We start from the raw sequence: 20717 nt of genomic DNA, 5'->3' as shown, positions 1-20717 counted from the left end.
CCACCGTGTGCCATCGGCCTGGTGGGTAACCGCGCCGTTCGTCTGCCGCTAATGGAGTGCGTGGAGATGGTGAGTTGCTCTCCTCTCCTCTCTAATTGTTGTTGATGGGCATATTTTGAAACGGTGGGAGGTCGCTGTAATTTTTCGTACTGTTTTGCAGACTAAATTGGTGCAGACTGCCATGAACGAGAAGAGGTTTGATGAGGCCATCAAACTGCGTGGAGGGTGAGAGCTGAGAGGATTCTTCATGTGTACCAGATAGTTATAATATATCGTTACATTCAAATGCAAAACTGCCTTGATGTATGTCAACATAGTCTGTTGCAAATATATTAACCATTCTTATTATTTTTACCATTCAAGCTAAAAATTATGATTTTCTTGCAGGAGTTTTGAGAACAACTGGAAAATCTACAAGCTTCTTGCCTTCCAGAAGCCCATCAAGTCTGAGGTGAGTCTTATCACTAACATGAACACACACACACACACACACACGCATATGGTAGTAGCCCCAACACGTGTCAATGAATCATCAATGTTTCATTCAAATGTGTGTATTAATATCTGACTCGTGGTCCCTCAGAACAATTTCTCCCTGGCCGTTCTGAACGTGGGCGCTCCGGCTGCGGGGATGAACGCGGCGGTGAGGTCTGCTGTGAGGTTGGCGCTCGTTCAAGGACAGAAGGTCTACGCTGTCCACGACGGCTTTCAAGGACTTGCCAATGGACAGGTGAGGGCTTCTACCGCTACGTCTATACCACACTGCAGGGGGTTTCAGCAACAGGCAGCATTTCATGAGACTGAGAGGAAACCGTTCAGTACTGACTTGTGTCCGTCCGCAGGTTGTTGAGATGCAATGGCACAGCGTGGCGGGATGGACGGGCCAAGGGGGCTCACTGCTGGGGACGAAACGGTGAGGAACAGGACACTCTGGTTAATATAATACACACATATTTAGGTCATCTTAAGAGTACTTCAACAGTTTAGTATTGTACTTCCTTTAAGTTATGGAGACATGAGACACACATTGATGCAGGAGAGAGTTAATATGACAACATGTACCGTTGTATTGTTGTTGTTATGGATCCCTGCCGTGTCCCTGGGTGTACTGGCCATTGAGGTTAATGTGAAAAAATGTATTAGCAGGTCTGCATCATAGCTACATTTGAGTTGTAATTATATTATTAATCATATATGATTTTTGGATTAATGTGATCAAGTACCTTGATTTGTCAGGTATTCAATTTTCTACATTTTCTCAACAGATTTTTCATAAAATGTACTATATCACAATATATAATGATATTTTGATATTCCTACCTTTTTAGATATAACGGTACATAATAATCTACACTGTGATAAAGTATTTCATCAATCCTGTGTGTTAACTTCCAAAATCACCAGATGTTACATTTCCCATAATGCAACCTTCCCAGTTTTTACTGCAAATGTGCTGGTGAAAAACATGTATTCTCCCCCCAGAGACCAGGGTGAAATCACTTGAGTCATTTTTATCAGATTTATTATTTATTCAGAGCCACAGGAGAATTTAAACGACGTATTACAGGCTGTGCGAGACAACCCGTGACTAGCAAGCTGCCACTAAAAATAGTCGGTGTGTCTTTAAATGATTCATGATTGATGTCCTATTTCAGAACTCTTCCAGAAAAACACATGGAGAAGATTGTGGAAACCATCACCAAGTTCAACATCTCAGCTCTGCTGGTCATTGGAGGGTTTGAGGTATAAGACACAACCCCAAAGAACCAGAAATGTAGTACCTGTATATTATTTCATAGCATCAATGTTACATCAAAGAGGTTCTCTCGTCTCTTGCTGCCTTTCAAAGGGGTACGCAGGTGTGCTGCAGCTGTTTGAAGCCCGGAGTCGCTATGATGAGCTCTGCATCCCCATGTGTGTGATCCCTGCTACCATCAGCAACAACGTCCCCGGAACCGAATTCAGCCTGGGAGCAGATACGGCTGTCAATGCTGCCATGCAGGTAATGCTGAGCAGATGGCAAATTAACAGTGTGACTTTGATGTTTTCAGGATTAACACGAATAGAGACGGAACCAAGCCAGAAAACAGGACACGTAACACGAGCTGCTGTAGTACTGAGGTACACTTTGAACTCGGTGTACCAAGTCAAAACGGGGCTGACAGTGAGTGTTTAGAGCTTTAGTTTTAAATCTTTAAACTTTGAGAGGGAGGAAGTTGGATCAGCATTTTAGTTCACCCCTGTACTTCTATATTAAAAGCTCACAAACGACACACCAGCGCTACTACTAAGGGCTGTAAGTGCCCTTCAACTGCCAATGTCTCCATTCACGCTGCCGTTTTGGTTTTCTTCCTCAGGGTTGCGACAAGATCAAGCAGTCCGCCTCTGGGACCAAGAGACGGGTGTTTGTGGTGGAGACGATGGGGGGGTTCTGTGGATATCTGGCAACCTGCACTGGTATCGCTGTGGGCGCTGACGCAGCCTACATCTTTGAAGACCCCATCAACATTCACGACCTGAAGGTGGGACTAGAAGAAAACCCTCTGCTGATTCTTTTCCTCTTGTCTGTAGTGTTGACAGCTTTCTGTCTCTTTTTAATATATACAGACCAATGTGGATCACTTGACTGAGAAAATGAAGACGGACATCCAGCGGGGTCTCGTACTGAGGTGCATAACACTCACTCAGCCACACACAGAATCTGATGCAAACGCAATGCATCTTCTCGTCTATGTTTTCACATTGTCCGGTTTAGTTTCTCCTCTGTTGATCATTGTCTTTGTCTTAACAGGAATGAAAAATGCCACGAAAACTACACTACAGATTTCATCCATCGGCTGTACTCGTCAGAGGGGAAGGGCATCTTTGACTGCAGAGTCAATGTGTTGGGGCACCTTCAGCAGGTACGGAGCCACCACACAAGTCCTCCACTCTGGAGCATTACAGCGTAGCAACTTACAAATGTTCCATATACTGGGAAGAGAGTCTCATCATATATATATATATTAACTGCTTGTGTGTTTGCGCTCCAGGGAGGGGCACCGTCTCCCTTTGATAGAAACTTTGGCACCAAGTTGGGTGTGAGGGCTATCCAGTGGATTTTAGAGAGACTGACTGAAAACTTCCGTCAAGGTACAGTTCCTGTATGAAGTCAAAGTTGACATATATATGAATTGGTGTGAAATCACAGCATTGTTATGATTACAGCATGATTTTTCTTCCCCCCACCAGGCCGTGTGTTCGCCAACTCCCCAGATACAGCATGTGTGCTGGGCCTCAACAGGAAGGTCATCTCATTCAGCCCCGTCACCGAGCTGAAGGCTCTGACTGATTTTGAGTAAGCGATGTCACCGTTCTTTGACAAATAGTAAGAGTTCATTATTCGTGAGTCTTAATAAAATCGGATTTCTGCCCGTTTTTCAGGCACCGGATGCCCCTGGTCCAGTGGTGGATAAAGCTTCGACCGTTGCTAAAAATGTTGGCCAAGTACCAAACCAGCTTCTGTGAATACGTCCCTGGAGAGATCGAACATGTGACTCGGCGCTCCATGAGCATTGACCACGGCTTCTAGGCTCTCTGAAGCTACAGGAGACTCGCTGCACTTTCTGACCCTTAGTTGTCCATCCCTTGTTTCTAGGCAGATTATACTTATACAGGACTGAATACTATGAAAAGCCAGTATGTTGTCGGTAGCATAGCAGCTATGAAAAAGTACTTCAAGTATTCATTTCTCCAAAGAGGAGCAGGTTTTTCTATTCCAATCAAGCCTCTGTGTTACCCAATCACTGCAATACATATCAGCTGTGCCATTAAGCCAAAACTCCACTGATTCAATACTGAATATATTATATAAAGCAGATGTGTGTGGTGTGGAATAATCTGAACAAGATGTATGTATAATCCATGTTATGCAGCTAGTTTTTTGGAGCCCCTCTTATCATTTTCACAAAGATTAAAGTGGTGCAGTGGGTGGTTTGATGTCAGAATGTGACTTTGACTCATGGGACCAGTGAAATGTTCATTTTATTTATACACTGCGTAGGAAACACTCATGGAAACAGAACAAACATTCATACACAGTGCAATAAACGTAACTACTGAACTTAGAATAGAGAACTCTGTAACGAAATATGAATGCATGTTGTGTATTATTTTGATAATAATGCTATCTTGAATTAAATGTCATTTAACAGTGATACTGTTCGCAATAAGTTCTTTAAAATATGTGAAGAGCGATTGAAATAAGATATTAAGTTAAACTGACAGCTGAATACATATTTAACAGAACAAAGCTTTAAACTAACCGTGTTCAACCGTGAAGATATCTGTCATTAACCACTGTATGAGACCGCGACAGAAGAACATCACTAACAAACTGGTATTAAAAACAATAATTCAGCATTTCAGATGTTTTTCTTCCAATTCTCAAAAATTGAATGAAAATGGAAAGTCGTCCCCGGTGTTGTCTTTGTTAGATGTCTGAGGGCTTTTGGCGGAAAAGGCAAACTGGAAGGCTTCACTTTGCTCTGGTTGTCCAAACAGGAACTCAGGACCTGCAAAATATACATTCACATACACACATCTATACCCGAGTTCTAATACACGTCACAAACGGGGATTAGATTCGATACGTACAGGTTGAAGACTTTGGTTCTGCAGTTTTCTGAAAAGATACAAACATTCAGTCGTTTGTTATTTTGTTCTAGTAGCGCTGTATGAAATAAAAAGAGGTTCCAATACAAGCGCAGTACCTTCTCATTGAAAAAAGAGCCGGCGAAAGCGAAGGGGGACTCCTGTGAAGAAACTCAAGAGTTAATTCCAAAACTTGAGAAACCGATTTCTGTCAAATCACTTATTCCTTTTGCTCGCTGCTCACCTCATCCTGTGAAGAGCCCGCTTCAAACCCAAAGCCGCAGAAGCCCGGGGTGCTGGGCTCGGAGTTCAGAGAGAACAGGAACGCTGGAGATTTGGTATCGGAGGTGCCGTGACGTGGGGATCTGGCAGGGCTGAAGCTGAAATGAACAAATAAACACCGTTCTCAGTGGCGGTCCTGACAGTGATTCTAAGTGTTGGACAAGTCAGATAAAGCCTCACTTAAATGGGAACGTCGGGGTTGAAGGCACAGCTGTCATCTCCAGCGGGGTCGACTGAGGATGTTTGTCTCGAGATGACGACTGAGGAAAAGCAGCGAGTCCCTCATTGTCCTCTCCGCTCGCTGTCTGCTCTTCATCCATAGCTACGTCTTCCTCAACCTCCACAGCGGACTGCTGTTCATATGCAGAACACACCTTGTACTTATAGAGATGGATTATGGGTTGGTTTTTGAGGGAACAAAGTGGCCATTTTATGGACAGTCTGGGTACAATGAGACAAACATTACCAAGACTTGGTCCTCTTGTTCAGTTTCCTGCTCCTGCTCGTCAGGGTGCAGCTCATCTGGGTGTCTTTGCTCTGGAGAAACAATGCTCGATGAGGTTTGATGTAACATGAATGTTAACTGAAACACATGTGACTCTTCGACTTACCATCTAACGGCTGACCTGACCACAGCTCACCGTTTTCTCCTCCTGAGGACGGGCTGCAGACGCTCGTGTACTGTACCTTGTTTTCCTCACGAATCTCTTCAGCATTTGCCTCCGCAGAAGTTTTATTACCATTCTGAAAGATCAATCGAAACACTTATTATTAACCATAAGGCCACGGTCTGTGGGATTGGCTTTAAGTATAACATAGTGGGTAAGATCAATATAGCAGTGTCTGCAACATCAAACGTAGACATACATCAACATCACATCAGATGAATAACACATCTGTCAGGGCCGGTGAGAAGAGTTCAGAGTTCTTACTGCAATGGAGGAAAAGCTGTTTTTTGATGATTAAGCGGGCAGGGACCTACAGCGCCTCCTGCAGGGCATCAGCTGGAGGAGGTGGTGGGCAGGGACAGGGTCAGATTTTGTTTTTTATTTTGTTCTTTTGATTGTCCGATATATCGACTCAGCTGAAGCCACTATTGTTGGATGATTTATTGACTATGCGCTGCAGTTTTTCTTGCATGCTGCCAAACTGTTATGGAAGAGGTGAGTATCTCAATAATGTCCGGGTTCAACTGAAGGAGACGCTGCTTTACTTTGTCTCAGGGGCTTTTTCTTTGGTAATGTGGTCTGTTTTGATGTTTCATTTGAGTGTGTTGCTGATGTGTGTGTCTCCTTTGACGTGAATGGAGGCTTTGCCTGAAATCTCTAAAGAGTTATTGTGATTTAGAAGTGTTGAGCTGGAGGTTGCTATGAATGCACCGAGTGACTGCTTGGGCTACCCATATGAGTCCAATTATGGTTGTGCCGTCTGCTTGTTTAAGAATGGTGACTGAGCTGTGGTGGGGAGTGGTTTGTGTAGAGGGAGCAGAGCCAGGGTGACAGAACGCAGCCCTGAGGGGTGCCTGTCCTGAGGACCAGACAAAAGGCTATTCATCTCAACCCTGTTGCCTTCTTCTAGTTTGTTTTCCTGAAGGTGGCCCTCACCTCTTCCTCTTGGATGTAGAATGGAGGGGGATGAAGAGGAGAGAAATGTGGGACTGGAGACTGTTCATGCCTCCCATAGAACTCATAGTTTGTCTAGCAGGTCACTGTCAGGCTATTTCACAATTGCAAGAATTTGCCAGCTTTACAATTCCATCAGCTTCGTTCAATGTATCCGAGCACCTTTGTCTGGTTGAGGTGAAGAGAGTAGATGTCAATGGAAGCATGCCTTTCCTCCTCTGTCTGAGGATCTGATTGTTCCTCTGGTTCTGCTACGGGCTGCTGGCCAGAAACACTAGGAAGAAAAGTGACATTTCATGAGAGAGAATAAGCTCTGCTGGAGGCTATGTGTCAATATTCTTTGACAAGATACCCGTCTGGTGGTGTCTCAGTGGAAGAAGCGTCCACGGCTGGACCTGGTCGGGCAGAAATTACAATTAACTGCATCAAGAGCGAATATTTTCAGCAAGTTATGATGATATAAAAAGCGTATTACCAGTGAGTTGGTCCAGCTCCTTCTGTCTCATCATTATTTGATCATCACAAGCCTTGATCCTAAACTCAATCTCCTCTTTGTCCGCCTGCAGCGTGAGGAGATTTTGAGCAGCAGGATTTTGGTAATAATATTCTTTATGCGACTGGAATGTCTTCCTGCAGCCTGTAATTCTCTCTTCATAGACTTCCCTTGTTAAGTTACAAATGAAAAACAATTCAGCGTTGTTCATTGTTATTATTATTACATATCAAATGCAAACACCACAGTTAAGTGAACCTACATGTCCTGGTGGTAGCTGGCTTTTCTGCTCTCCAGCTCTGCTTTCAGCGCGTGCTCATACTGAAGAAGCAGGCCGTTAGTCGCCTTCATGCTAAAGTCACGCGGATGACAAGCAGCAATACGTGAATATCAATATTAATCTGCACTGCCTATGTTAAGTTACGTGTCAAATGTGTTGTATGTATTGCCCAGTCATCATACCTTTTGGCATTTGCTTTATTATGCATCACAGTGCTCTGCTTCGCCCTGATTTCCTCCTCAAGTCTTTTGATATTTCTGTGGATTGTTTCGATGTACGACCTCCTCTCAGCAGTGTCAACTCTGCAAACTGTTGACAAGAATGTGAGCACTTGATGGACACCATTTCACAACATAAATAATAACATTTGTTTGTTAGCCTGCTTTACATACAATCGTCTGATCTTTTATAATAAGTAACGTTAATTAGGTTAATGAGAATTACTGTTTGACGTTGGACACGTTACCTTTACTTTGTTGGTTGATTTCATTCTTCTTTTGGGAGAGCTTCCTTGTTTGAAGAGCTATCAAATACAAACGGAACTTATGTTGTTAGCCAGCTAGCTAAGCTAGCTAACATTTAACTAGCGTTAAAACTTTTAAATTGCACGTCAAGCAAACATCAACTGACAACAAACTACAGTGTAAACGTACAATAAACTCACCAAACTGAAAAATGATGCTTTCAATATTATTAAGCGAATATTGGTCGTTCATTTTTAATTTGCATCTGCCTAAAATCAGTGGTTAGCCGCACGCTCGCTCTGCCAGGCTGCTGCCGTCAGTGTTGCCAGATCCGATTGATTGACAGGTGATCAATCACGTAAAATCACAACAATGCCTCATATCTGAATCAAATACCCAAAGATAGTATGTTAGAGAATTAGGCTATCATGCCAATCAAATATTAAATAAATATGAAACAAATTAAATGAGTCAGTGTACTGAATTTATAATCTGTATTTTTGACCATCAAATTACATTTTGTGTTGTTTTCACAATACTTTCAAAACACTGCCAAATGTTGACCATTTGGTCGAACATAAAAACCCTTTTCTGTTTACTGGTGTAGGAGGGGAAAAAACGACTGAACCGATTAAAGTTGTACCCAATAATTGTATCTAAACAAAGTAAAAGTAGTCATTATGCAATAAGGTCCATTTCAGATTTGTATACATCATACTATTGGATTTTTAATTATCATGCATTAATCTATGCATCACTTTAATGTTGCAGCTGGTAGCAATTTGGGGGTCATTTTAATTACTTATTACTTAAGTAATGTCAGCACAATTGCTCCAGAAAGTAGCCTGTTTATCATTTAGATTGGCCTCTTTCAAAGTTATATATGTTGCAAGCTGAGGAGGTGAAACCAATTAACGACGTAGTACATTGTTATGTAGTTTAATCTGTTCATTTTGTGTAAATTGCGATTTTTAGTGTAGGCCTTTATATTGGTGTTTCCCACACTATTCTCGAGGACAGATGTGCTCTCTCCCCCCCCCCCCCCCCCCCCCCCCCCCCCCCCCCCCCCCCCCCCTCATTACTTCACATGACGGCAGTGACGATCACGGATGGTTCATGATTGGTGGGACAGAGGTCAGAGGGGCGGGGCTAGTTCTATTCTGGCAATATTTTTGCGTAGCGCATCTGTATCGGCAAAACACACAGCGCTGTGATGTGTGGGCTCCTGCATTGTCTCCATCTAGTTATTTATCCGCACATGGTATAGTTTAACTGCCCGTTGCTCGTCCAACCTATTGAAGGTAAGATTGAATCTCAATTCCTACGCTGTTTAGAGTGGACGTTGTTCGCCGGCTGGCGTCTGCAGACAAAAGAGCGGACATGGGTGGGATTTAAATGGGAGGGGATCAGCTGTGTGAAGAATGGGATGCATTGTCGATTGCACCCCCTGCTATCAAATGATGCATTCTTTTGGAAAATCACGATATTGCGTCTATGAAATGTGTAGTTTTTGTGTCTGTAAAGGCGGTGCGATGATGTAGGACGAGCTCGCTGCATATCCACTGAGATGATCGGTGCGCTGTCGTGCAAAAGACAGAGACAACCCCCCTTCTTGAACGAATCTATCACGCTTTGTTTGTCATCTATCTAGACGCGATGTCGTCTCTGTCTGTTCAGATGCATAATGCCAGCAGATCAACGATAATGTGATATTTAGTCGATTTTTTTTATCAGTCATCATCACACAGAAAGCGACTGTGCAGAATCTAGGCCAGGATCCCTGTAAGGAGTGCATTATTGTGCCTGTAGAAAAGCAAAGCTGCTGTATCATATCTCTCTCTGTTTGTGTTTGTGTGTGCTTTCATCACTTTGCTGTCAGCTGGAAATCTTCCTTAGATTGAACACTTACACATAATGGGTGGAGATAGGCTGTGCTGCTCAGGACTTCACCACTAGTCTCCATATAACAAATCAAAAAGTTGCCTATAAGAGTCAAAGTGTTTTCTGGATCAGGTGAGAGCATGACACAGGTAGAGGAGTCTCACACAGAGGGAGAGGGCAGCCCCCAGATCGTCTCCTTCAGATCGGACATATCAGGGAACCATGTGGACGACGGAGAAGCGGGTCCCTCCATAAGGAGGAAGAGGAGGAAGAAGAAAGACCCGCGTCCAGAGTCCATTATTGTTTACCGCTCTGAGATGGAGAGGGCGCCTGGAGAGGACCAAGGCGGTGAGGAGGGAGCAGAGAGGAGCTCAGAGGAGGGAGCTAAATTCCTCTGCACACCTACAGGCGAAGGTGAGAGGGGCGATAGATTCTGTTAAGAAGCCACATGCATCTTTTTATTACTGAAGGAAAGTTCAGTCATGCGTTCGACACATGCTGTGCAATTCACACCCTGCAAACTGACTGCATATTAGCAAAAAATATAGCAAGCTTTGAGGTCTCTTCATCAATATGAGGCCATGTAAATGATAAGATGCCACATTTCTTGTTCGCCTGCCTTGCTTTTTTCATTTGTCACATATAATTGTCTTTGTATTATCTTTTGTTGTTGTGTTATCTCTCAACAGGAGGAGGATGGAGTCTTCCTCCAGACAGCCGCTACGTGACCCTGACAGGCACCATCACCCGAGGGAAGAAGAAGGGCCAGTTAGTCGACATTCACCTCACTCTGACGGAGAGGGAAATCAGGGATCTGGCCAAGTCGAAGGAACGTCTTGATGCAGAGTGCGAGGCGGGGGACGGCGCTAGACGCACCTGCAGCTTCGGCGTGTGCCAGGGACCCCATGTCGTCCTGTGGAGCCTCTCCTGTGCCCCCGTGATTTTCCTCCTCGCCTTCATCACTTCCTTCTACTACGGCACTCTGACCTGGTACAATGTCTTCCTGGTGTACAATGAGGAGCGGACGTTCTGGCACAAGATTACAATATGCCCGTTCCTCATCATCTTCTACCCCATGCTCATCATGCCCATGGCACTGTCTCTGGCTCTGTACTCCGCCGTGGTGCAGGTGTCCTGGGCCTTCAGCGAGTGGTGGCAAGATGTGAGAGACCTGGAGAAAGGCTTCTGCGGCTGGGCCTGTGGGAAGCTGGGACTGGAGGACTGTTCCCCCTATAGCATAGTGGAGCTGCTTGACTCCGACACCGTTTGTGGCACTCTGCAGAGCAAGGCCCCCAGTGAACTCGCCCAGACGTCCTCAGTGTGATTGGCGCTGAGGTCCAAGGCACATGTTGGTGTAGACCTAAGTCCGAGTGATATGACAAACATGCTAGAACGTTTGAGTCAGTCACAGGAAATCACTTGAAAGCTGTTTACTTTTCTGTAAATGAAAACCTACCAAACACTGCCTAAATTATCCTGAAATGCTGAACTGTAATTTATTTAAACATTACTGGATCCAGATATAAACGATCCCCTTTAGCATGGGAGTGGTAATGTAACTCTTGGTAGAAGAGTTATCCTCCAATCACTGAATCCTGCTCATGACCTTTTGATACACGTAGGCCTTGGTGCTTCCTGTAGTGAAGTTTAGATAAACTGGCGGTGGACACAGATGCACACGGTGTTTGAGGCCTGGAAGTCAAACTAAGTTTCACTTCATCTGTAAATATCTGTAATTAAGTGTGATCACTGAGTTGTGCACTGGCATCAAAATGAAGATGCATTTCAAAGGCGACGCTGTCTCGTATGCGAAGCCATCATACTCACTCTGTGATGTTGTAGTTGACGTTAGGCTGGATTACCAACTGGGAAAAGTTGGCAACTGCCCCAAGGGATCTGATTGTGAATATACACCTTTGAGCACAATATTGACTGAAACAATATAAGCACCTTAAAATGGGTAATGTCTTGTGAAGCGGTTCTGTGTCAGCATATCGTTTTAAGGATAAGGATGGCGTTACTTTATATTTTTCCCATAAACAGTATCAACAACGTGCCTCTTTGATGTGTTTTAAATATTTTTCGGAGAACAATGGAAGTGTATGGCTCAGAGAAATAAACTACATCAGGCTTTGGGCTCCACGGTAATTACATGTTGGAAGCATTAATCCAGTGTTGATTTTTCATGGGTTTTGTTGAAATTAAGAAAAATATAGAATATTACCAGCCTTATCCTTTAATAACTGTATTATTCTGGATGATATTGTGCTTATGTTGCATATTCCTGAAATGAATTGTGTTTCATCATGAAGTACACCAGCATATGAGTACTTGTTGGTGTCTGTGCATCTAAGCTTGTTACAATCAAGCGGCCATGTGTTGCTGCCGTGTGTTCTGTACTTGATCTGTATATGTAGGTGACAGAGTTCATGAAGAGAGGGGTTAATAGGGGCCCGTGGCAGGCTAATCCAGCCATGATTCGAAGCCATATTCAGGACAAGGGAAACATTTCTTTGGTGAAGTAACATTTTTCATTGTCTTCTAAGGCTCCATCAACACAGATGTTTGTGATCTGTATGTACTTGTGTTTTTCTCACAATCTTGTTTCACACGTGAGCAAAATGAAGTTCACTCTAATTTTCCACCTGTAAGTTCCTGTTACATTTCCACACAGTCATATTTTAAATGTTGATTTAAGTTATTTTTTAAATATTTAAGTCTAGTACACTTCCTGAACTTTGTTCTAGCTAGGTGTTTTATACTCTGGTTTTTGAAGTAAATGTGTTGCAAACAGCTCTCATGCACTGGTTGAAATGCATAGCTGGTTTAAGTAGATCCGATTAAATATTTGATCATTCTGATGTTTTTGATCAGACCTGACTGGGTGGGTCAGTGGTTGTGGATTGAGTCTGTGTTCCACATTACATGTTGTGAAACAGGATGCAAAGTAAAGAAATACACAAATGAAATAAAGTGTTATGTCATTACATTACAACTGTGTGAACATTTTAAAATCTAAATTGTGGAAAACAAAACCAGCAGGTTAATGTTTTCTGGTGTGGTTCATTATGTCTTAGAAAAGCATACATCCCAGCATGGTGCAAATAGATGCAGATGGCTTTCTAGGGTTTGGGAGATCTGATTATTGGCCCCCTGGTGTTGCACTGGGATGCTTACTGAAGAAAATCCATATGCCGCAAAACAGTAGGCTATAGCACTGCCAGGGTCGATACGTATTTATAAACTTGTATTGGCCTGTTTTATAGTCTAATTTTGAAACAATTTAAGGTTAAAACACTGAACACAGACGATGGGTCAAAACCTAAAAAATGTGCCAGGGCCATGGCAACTATATGATTGAGGACAGCAAGTGTGTCCTCTATATTTCTCTCTGGACATTTTTTTTTTTTTTGTATTTTTTCTTTTGTGGAGAATTAAGTGTGGAGAAGGTTGTATTTAGAACTATATGAAGAGAAATACAACTTTTAGAAAATACAATTATGAACAATCTAGTTATTAAATATTCTACATTTGATTGAGAGTGAGCAGACTGAGTATTTTAGTATTATTTATGTTTGTTTGTATTTTTATAACTTGTATTTATTTATTTATTATGTATTTATTTATCATGGCATTTTACCTACATATTTCTGGATTCCTGGCTACAGCCATGAAATTGGCCACCAGTCGACTTGATTTAGATAAAAGCACAGACTAAAGCGCACCCTTAAATTGTGCACAGCGCCATATGAAGCGCTGGAGGGCGTTTGACCTACATCTCATCATTACGTCACATTGCATTGACTCGTCTCGAGCTCAAGAACACCGCAACTGACACTATCACAGACTGATGCAGGGCTGGTATTTTTCGTTAAACAGGTATACACACATTTATGATAAGCACCCAACATTAAGAGACCGTGTGGTGCTCTGTAAAATTAATGCGGAACAATTACCTTCTGGAAACCGGAACGACATTCTTGTTTCTACCGTTCACAGTTTCTCGTCGGAGCCATAATACAGTAACGCGCAGACTTAGGAAGAGGGAAAAAAAGAAGATGGCAGGTGCCAAAGTAAGTTACTTTCTTTCACGTTTCTTAACGAACTTAACGACTCTTTTGTCCAGTATGTGAGCTTATGTTTGCTGTGTTGAATGGGCAGTTTACAAATGTTGGAAACAAATATATCTTCAGACATTAAACGTTGGCGACATGTTGAGACATGTTAAGACACGCCCCCCATTGAATGTATACGGAACATGATACATCTGTATTGTTTTTAACAGTATGAGAACAATTAGGTGCCTTAAATAATACATTTTGAAAAATGAAAAAATGGATTGTTATTTTTTTTTTGTAGTCAGCATTGGTGTTGTGTATGGACGTTGGGTTCTCCATGTCCAACTCTGCTCCGGGTGAAGAGCCTCCTTTTGAACTTGCCAAAAAAGTTATCCAGAAGTTTGTGCAGCGCCAGGTAAACTTCGACCACACATTGAAATCTATCTTTTAGGATCTCTGTAATCTTTGACACACACTGAAGACAAAATGCCTTTTTGACAGGTTTTTGCAGAGACCAAGGATGAACTGGCTTTAGTTCTGTTTGGCACAGACTCCACCAAGAACTCACTGGCGAAAGACGGCCAGTACCAGAACATCACTGTGCATCGTCACCTCATGATGCCCGACTTCGAGCTTCTAGAGGAAATAGAGAATCAGATCCATCCAGAGAGTCAGCAGGCTGATTGTATCCCTTTGCTTACTTCCTTAAAAATACAGTTGTCCAGTTAACATTGCGGGTATAGACGTATAAAGGCTACATCTAATAGTACTAAAGGTTTTAAGTTACTTGTTTTGACGTGTTTAATTTCCTGGATAAGCCAAAACAGACACCCCTGGTATGTTATTTGAACCATTAACAATTTCTTAATTGTTTTCCCAAAAACTGTATTATATAACAATATACATTATATTTATATTTTGATATGAATTCACATGTACTGTGATAGAGGCTGTGCAACATGAAGGGCTTTCCTGTCACACTAATTTGTAATAAGACAGGTAGCTCCTCAGTAAACCTCTTTCTCTGCATACATTTCTATTCATCAAAGCTTACAGGGTTCATACCGTCAGGCTAAGTGTAGTGTATTGTGCTGTTTACTCTGACTGATATCCAAAAGCATAAACTAATTTATAGTGATATCAGATATACTAGAAAGTAACAACATTGATTAAAAAGTAAGCAAACACGCAGATCTCAAACAAAGATGCTCATGTTTCAGCCAAAGTCTCACCAATCAGAGCTACTCTTTTTGTTTGTGAAGCTGTAACCAACAAATGTTTAAAATCAAATATTCGCAAAATATTACAATAACGCAGGCAATTCTATGCGAGTTGTGACTCGCACAGAGACGAAACACTTTGACTTTATTCATGCATCCTGTTTGTGAACAGCCCCGTTATCCTCGATGATGTGTGAGAATGTGTTTCCTCCTTAACTCCCGTTCAACAGGGCTGGATGCTCTTGTTGTGTGCATGGATCTCCTTAAGACAGAAACACAGTAAGGAGCTGCCTGTATCGCACACATGATTCTCACGATTAACAGAAAGAAAGAAAGAAAGATGTCCATGCACTTAAATGTTAATTATTGTATTGTCTTTGACATTGTGTTTGGGGTTTCTTTTCAGGGGGAAGAGGTGTGATCGTCTCAGCATTTCCCTCCTGACTGACCTCAACACTCAGACCAGCTCAGAGCAGCTGGACGTCATCATTGAAAACCTGGAACAAGCTGACATCACTCTGCAGTTTTTGTAAGCTTCAAACACGTTCACTATGTGTCATTTTAAAGCACACATGATACAGAAGCTCCACATATTTTCCCAGTAAAGTCATAGAATAATCAAACCTACAATGTTAAATGGGTCTCTTGTAAAGCACATTGAGTGTACTCATTCCTATGTGTGCTTCCTTCCACCAAAACCAATGTCAGCTTGCCTTTCCTTGCGGAGGAGGATGAAGAGGGTGGAGGAGATCCGGACGGAGGAAGCGGTGGTCACCCGGGCGCAGGCAAAGGTCTGTCCGGGGAGCAGCAGAGCGGCCTCGACATGGTGAAACACATCAGTCGGAGCCTCGATGAGGAGGACAGCCTGGATCAAATTTACTCCTTCAGGTTTATTTCTTATGCCTTAACTTCTTTCTTCTTTACGTGTGTGTTTCTGTCTGAATCACATGGTGCTTTTTACGCCTAAAAGTAATGAATACTGTTATTGGATGATTTTTGCTTTCCCCTGTGCTTCACACGCGCTGTAGGAATGCGATTGAGCAGCTGTGCATGTTTAAGCGTGTCGAGAAGAGGCCGATGGCCTGGCCCTGTCAGCTGACCATCGGCAGCTGTCTGCCCATCCGTATCGTTGGATACAAAGCAGTAAGTTTACTGTGAAGTACGCTGGATGAATACACGACATGCTTAATACAAATATACATTACGTTTGTAGAGCCCGGCGCCGCAGTTGCTCTCCACCGACTGCAAGACCCAGTGCATGATGGGAAACGCCTGGCTGTCGCTTGGTCAAACAGCTGATTGGCTCTCAGTTTCAACAACACGTCTTTTTAGAAAATCCTAATTTTCTGTAGGCTATATTAAGTCTATTGTTGTGTAATGAGGGTTTTAATAGCTCCACAAACATATTGTGTGGTTGATAGTAACAATAATACAGATTATTTATATAAAACTTATCAAAACAAGTATTAATTACAAAGTGCTTTTCAAGGTGGACATAAATTGAATTCAATACCACACACACATTTCGTTCAGTTTACAAAGAATTACGAATGTAGTCTGGAAACTACAAGTTGCCTACAGATTGGATCTAACAGTCTGTAAATATTTATGTGACTTCTTTGAAGGCTTTGTCACCAACACCCACTTTACAGTCGAACGAGCCTCATGTTAAACCAACGGCGCCTACGCTTCCGCAGCGGCGCCGTGGGTCGGGATGACGTTATCAGCGCTTCATGAGCGCAGAGCGGTCGTGATTAGCTAGCCAGTGGGTAACACACACACACACACACACAGGGACTCGCATGCATCCAGACTGGCTACATAAACAAAGCACAGAGAAACTCAGATTGCAACACACACACACACACACACACACACACACACACACACACACACAGTGGGAGTGAGACTTTCTTCTCTGCTTCCAGGTGACAGAGGAGAAACTTAAGAAAACATGGACCACAGTTGATGCTCAAACCAACAAGATGGACGACGTGAAGAGAGAGACTGTCTATTGTCTGGATGATGACAATGAGACAGAGGTGCAAAAGGATGATACCATCCAAGGTGAGCAAATTGTATGAGATTAGATTACTCAATGTTCTAATTGTCACTTAATAACACTCTAATATAATATTTTGTGTCCACAGGTTTTCGTTATGGAAGTGATATCGTTCCCTTCTCCAAAGTAGATCAAGAACAGATGAAATACAAGCACGATGGGAAGTGCTTTGCTGTTCTTGGCTTCGCCAAACAGAACTCGGTATTCTATATATTCTATGCTAGAGTGATGTAAAACAAACCTAAACCTTTCCAGACTGCGCTGGTTACTTTATTCACCTACTGTTTCTTTATACCTGCAGGTACGTCGCCATCAGTTCATGGGGACTCAAACAATCAAGGTGTTTCCTGCCAAGGATGATGAGGTGAGGGTGGAGAGACCCGCGGTTGCTGGTGACTCCACGTTGATGCTGACCTGTTTCTGTCTCTACTGTTCCGTCTGAGCAGCATGCAGGAGTTGCGCTGTCCGCTCTCATCCGGGCGTTAGATGAACTCAACATGGTGGCCATTGTACGTTACGCCTATGACCGGCGCTGCAACCCTCAAGTAGGAGCAGCCTTCCCCTGCGTCAAGAGGAACTATGAGGTGAGATCAGACAACTAAACATGCTGTTTTTGGTATATTTAAAGGGCCAGTGTGTCGGATTTAGCAGCATCTACCCCTAATCGCACACCTCCCTTTCCAAGACTGAATAAATATAGATCCCCCTAAATCCGACACAACCTTTTACTGTGTCTGTGTCAAGTAGCACAGAGTTAATGATCTGTCTCTCACCCTCAATAGTGTCTGATCTACGTCCAGCTGCCCTTCATGGAAGACCTCAGGCAGTTTACGTTTCCTTCTCTTGAAAACAACAAAAAGTTCACTGCGTCAGGTACAAAACACACATTCATGTTTAACTGACTGCAGATTGGAGCTTTCCGATCATCACAGCAGCAGCTACAATATTTCGACCCGCAGGTGTGAACATGACGCCCCTTTCGGCGAAAGTTCTGAACTAATGTCACCAATGCTGTGTGTGTAAATCCTTCAAAGAGAAGAGATGGAGGACTGGACTTTTGTGCGTTATGTGATTCCTCTAGACACGCAGCTGTCGGCTGTGGACTCCCTCATTGACTCCATGATGTTAGAAGAGGATGATAATGGAGAGAAAAAGGACATGTTCAAGGTCCACGACATTCCCAACCCTTCCTTCCAGAGGCACTTCCAGGTACTGCAGTTTGTATGTGAGAGATACAGTACTTCTGTTACTTATTCTGAGTTGAGGCGACAGGAGTGTCATTTTTTTAATGTCAGAAAAAAATCAACTTTTAAATAATCTGTCTTGACTCGAGCTTCACCAGCTAGCGGCTGTTCATATTCAGTCCTCAGTCCTCGGTCTGTCTCACCCGACCTTTGCCTCAGTGTCTGCATCATCGGGCAGTGAGCCCCGACACCCCTCTTCCCCCCATGGAGCCGTGGCTGAAGGCTGCTCTTGAACGCCCCGATGTCGTCACTGAACGTTGCCAGGGTCCACTCGAGGAGCTGAAGAAGAAGTTTCCTCTCACGGAAGTGGAGAAGAAAAAGAAGCCAAAGACGAGTGCACAGATCTTTGGCAAGGAGTGAGTTTGGTTTAGTGTGGCGGTTGGTCCCTGAACGTTACACACAGGACTGTTAGTCACGTCGTGTCCAAAATATTCATTTGGGAGATTGTGTAAAAGAATTTGGAATGTTTATTATCTGACAGTAGTGTTTAATACATGTCAGAATGGAGTCTTTACTGTTTAGTATCGCCTGTGACCTCTTTGCCATTTACAGCTCTGAGGAGCCAGATGCCAAGAAGGCAAAAGGAGACGAAGAGGAGGAGGACTACAGCTTTGCTGACATTGCCGAAGGCTCTGTTACTTCGGTGAGAATCAGGGGAGACGGGTTGCATAACAATCCTAGAGCGAGAGAGAACCACAAAAAAAGTACTTCACCACTTGTTTTAACAGGCATACTTTTCCATTTCACCTCCGTCCTCACAAATGTAAAACTCTCAACCAGGTGGGAAGCGTGGATCCAGCCAAAGACTTCCGGACTCTCATCAAGAAGAAGAGTCTTCTGTTCGGAGAGGGTGAGGTCCAGCTTTTTCTTGTGTCTCTGTTTATATTATAAAACACGGTGACTCATGTTCAGCCCTTGTAAATTGAGTTTCTCTCTTTGTTTGCTTGCTGTGACACCCGTGTCCTTCCCACAGTCTGTCAGCAGCTGACTCGCAGGATAGAGCAGTTGCTTGGCAACAAGGACACACAGTACTACATGAAGAGCATCACCTGTATCCAGGCTTTCAGAGAGCAGTCGGTTAAGGTAAATAAACATTCGCTATCTGTCGTTCGTGCAAATGCAATTACGAGGAGATGGTTTCTGTTCCAGACGTCTGTGACATTATCAGAACGCATAGTTTTGGTTTTGCTCCGGAGATTATGAGTCAGTTTGAGAAGATTGCGAGTCTGTTTAATTCCCCGCGGCTTGAACCGAGGCCAGTGCTTGTGTGCTTATGTTGTCTGTGTGTAGGAGTTAGCTTTTAGGAGACTCGTAAAACGGATTTTTGATTTGTTTGTTTGTTTAATTTGTTTCATATTTTTCGTATATTCAGCTGGGGGATGCCAATCTGTACAACGGTTACCTCCAGTCCCTGAAGAGAAGCATCCCAAACAGAGGGCTGGAGGTCTTCTGGGACCTGCTTGTTCAAGGTACGATAAGCCTCTTTACCCGCGGCTGCAGGATTTCATCCAAATCATTTCTCCCTTGAGAGGAGAATTTCCACATCATTTCCCTGGGTGCCAAAAAAATAAGTAAATAATGTGGGAGCTGATAGATGCTTTAAAATGCGCTGCGGCCTGAATCACGAGTCTGCTTAAAGGCGTTTATCGACTTATTTCTTGCTGTTTGATTGACAGATACCATAACACTTATCAGCAAGGACGAGGTTGAAGGAAGCACTGTATCCAAAAGCGATGCTAATCAGGTGACTCCCCTATTTAAACCACTGTGAGCTGTTAAAGAAACGGGGAATGTTTTACCTATTTGGAATGAAGAATGTACTTCTACTGACTGAAGCATATTCTGTCCTCAGTTTCTGGTTACTGAGGAGAAGAAAGAGGAGGCGGCTGCACCGTCTGCTGCAGACACTGGAGATGTTGATGACTTGGCAAGTGTGATTTCCTTCATTCTGACCTTTTTCAGCTTTTAAATATTTAACTGCAGTTGCCAAACCTCGTGTTGAGACCTTTTCCTGTATTTTTAGGACGGCCTATTGAGACCTTTCATACAAACGCTCCAGTCTCACATCTTGTTTTTTTCTCTCTTCCCATGCAGCTGGACCTGATGTAACAGTGGGAGCATCTGCAGCGAGAAACGAGAAGAACGAAATCATTCAGCTCCACCGGACCAAAACTTATTCAGCCGTCCATTGTTCTGCCTCCCACTTTGGGATCCATGACACTCCTAACTGACACTGAAATACTTTTCTCTAGTACTGTGTGTTGACTGCTTCAGATGTGTTTTGTCTTAAATGTCAAAACAATTTGAAATAATCCTGTTTTAATTCCATGGGGATTTTCAGTAATGTTGGACGAGTGAGTGCTTTACATTTTAAGATTCATGTGCATGACAAATCCTTTGTTTACACAAGACATCACTGCCTTGTCCAAGAAACTGCAGGTTTATTATCTTAAAGCTTAATGCTCGACTTGTACTTTGA

General features: G+C 43.1%; 4 protein-coding genes across 4 annotated transcripts in view; 3 read left to right on the top strand and 1 right to left on the bottom strand.

The window, feature by feature from the left end:
* The window catches only part of pfkla (phosphofructokinase, liver a), a 9763-nt gene extending 5464 nt beyond the window's left edge, over nt 1-4299 (top strand). The window contains exons 10-22 of the mRNA XM_079276992.1: nt 1-69; nt 161-225; nt 388-451; nt 584-730; nt 843-913; nt 1656-1743; nt 1850-2002; nt 2358-2522; nt 2608-2669; nt 2792-2903; nt 3033-3132; nt 3232-3337; nt 3424-4299. The exon at nt 1-69 is cut by the window's left edge and continues 57 nt beyond it. Of these exons, the coding sequence (XP_079133118.1) occupies nt 1-69; nt 161-225; nt 388-451; nt 584-730; nt 843-913; nt 1656-1743; nt 1850-2002; nt 2358-2522; nt 2608-2669; nt 2792-2903; nt 3033-3132; nt 3232-3337; nt 3424-3571 (1350 nt within the window). The 3' untranslated portion in view covers nt 3572-4299. The remainder of the gene's footprint in view (nt 70-160; nt 226-387; nt 452-583; nt 731-842; nt 914-1655; nt 1744-1849; nt 2003-2357; nt 2523-2607; nt 2670-2791; nt 2904-3032; nt 3133-3231; nt 3338-3423) is intronic.
* Nucleotides 4300-4425: 126 nt separating this feature from the next.
* On the bottom strand, nt 4426-7380 carry LOC306783111 (uncharacterized protein; the record flags this gene model as incomplete). The annotated part of the gene is made up of 8 exons (XM_079276637.1): nt 4426-4553; nt 4636-4663; nt 4752-4793; nt 4877-5012; nt 5095-5267; nt 5381-5451; nt 7012-7199; nt 7292-7380. 8 exons carry the CDS (start codon nt 7378-7380, stop codon nt 4426-4428), a joined length of 855 nt encoding a protein of 284 aa, XP_079132763.1.
* A 1926-nt stretch (nt 7381-9306) lies between these two features.
* On the top strand, nt 9307-12522 carry tmem169b (transmembrane protein 169b). The gene is made up of 2 exons (XM_079276726.1): nt 9307-10068; nt 10344-12522. The coding sequence occupies exons 1-2, from the start codon at nt 9795-9797 to the stop codon at nt 10976-10978; spliced, it is 909 nt and encodes a 302-aa protein (XP_079132852.1). The 5' UTR covers nt 9307-9794; the 3' UTR covers nt 10979-12522.
* A 1130-nt stretch (nt 12523-13652) lies between these two features.
* LOC306783512 (X-ray repair cross-complementing protein 5-like) lies at nt 13653-20473 on the top strand. The gene is made up of 21 exons (XM_079277203.1): nt 13653-13727; nt 14014-14127; nt 14214-14397; nt 15163-15211; nt 15339-15461; nt 15641-15820; nt 15961-16075; nt 16861-16999; nt 17083-17195; nt 17296-17358; nt 17441-17578; nt 17777-17867; nt 18076-18203; nt 18398-18594; nt 18791-18881; nt 19019-19088; nt 19212-19321; nt 19611-19707; nt 19915-19982; nt 20091-20165; nt 20333-20473. The coding sequence occupies exons 1-21, from the start codon at nt 13713-13715 to the stop codon at nt 20345-20347; spliced, it is 2175 nt and encodes a 724-aa protein (XP_079133329.1). The 5' UTR covers nt 13653-13712; the 3' UTR covers nt 20348-20473.
* Nucleotides 20474-20717: the final 244 nt, after the last annotated feature.

This window comes from Melanostigma gelatinosum (assembly GCF_949748355.1).
Source record: "Melanostigma gelatinosum genome assembly, chromosome: 10".
Lineage (NCBI taxonomy): Eukaryota > Metazoa > Chordata > Actinopteri > Perciformes > Zoarcidae > Melanostigma > Melanostigma gelatinosum.
This window is presented reverse-complemented; position numbering and strand designations above follow the sequence as displayed.

What these genes read in the sequence shown, in the direction of transcription:
- LOC306783512 (XM_079277203.1), top strand. An exon ending in GTATCGTTGGATACAAAGCA is followed by an intron (nt 16,076 to 16,860) that starts GTAAGTTTACTG and finishes CTCTGCTTCCAG; the next exon opens with GTGACAGAGGAGAAACTTAA. An exon ending in TCAGAGAGCAGTCGGTTAAG is followed by an intron (nt 19,322 to 19,610) that starts GTAAATAAACAT and finishes TCGTATATTCAG; the next exon opens with CTGGGGGATGCCAATCTGTA.
- tmem169b (XM_079276726.1), top strand. Translation starts at nt 9,795, where the DNA reads ATGACACAGGTAGAGGAGTCTCACACAGAGGGAGAGGGCAGCCCCCAG. An exon ending in CTGCACACCTACAGGCGAAG is followed by an intron (nt 10,069 to 10,343) that starts GTGAGAGGGGCG and finishes ATCTCTCAACAG; the next exon opens with GAGGAGGATGGAGTCTTCCT.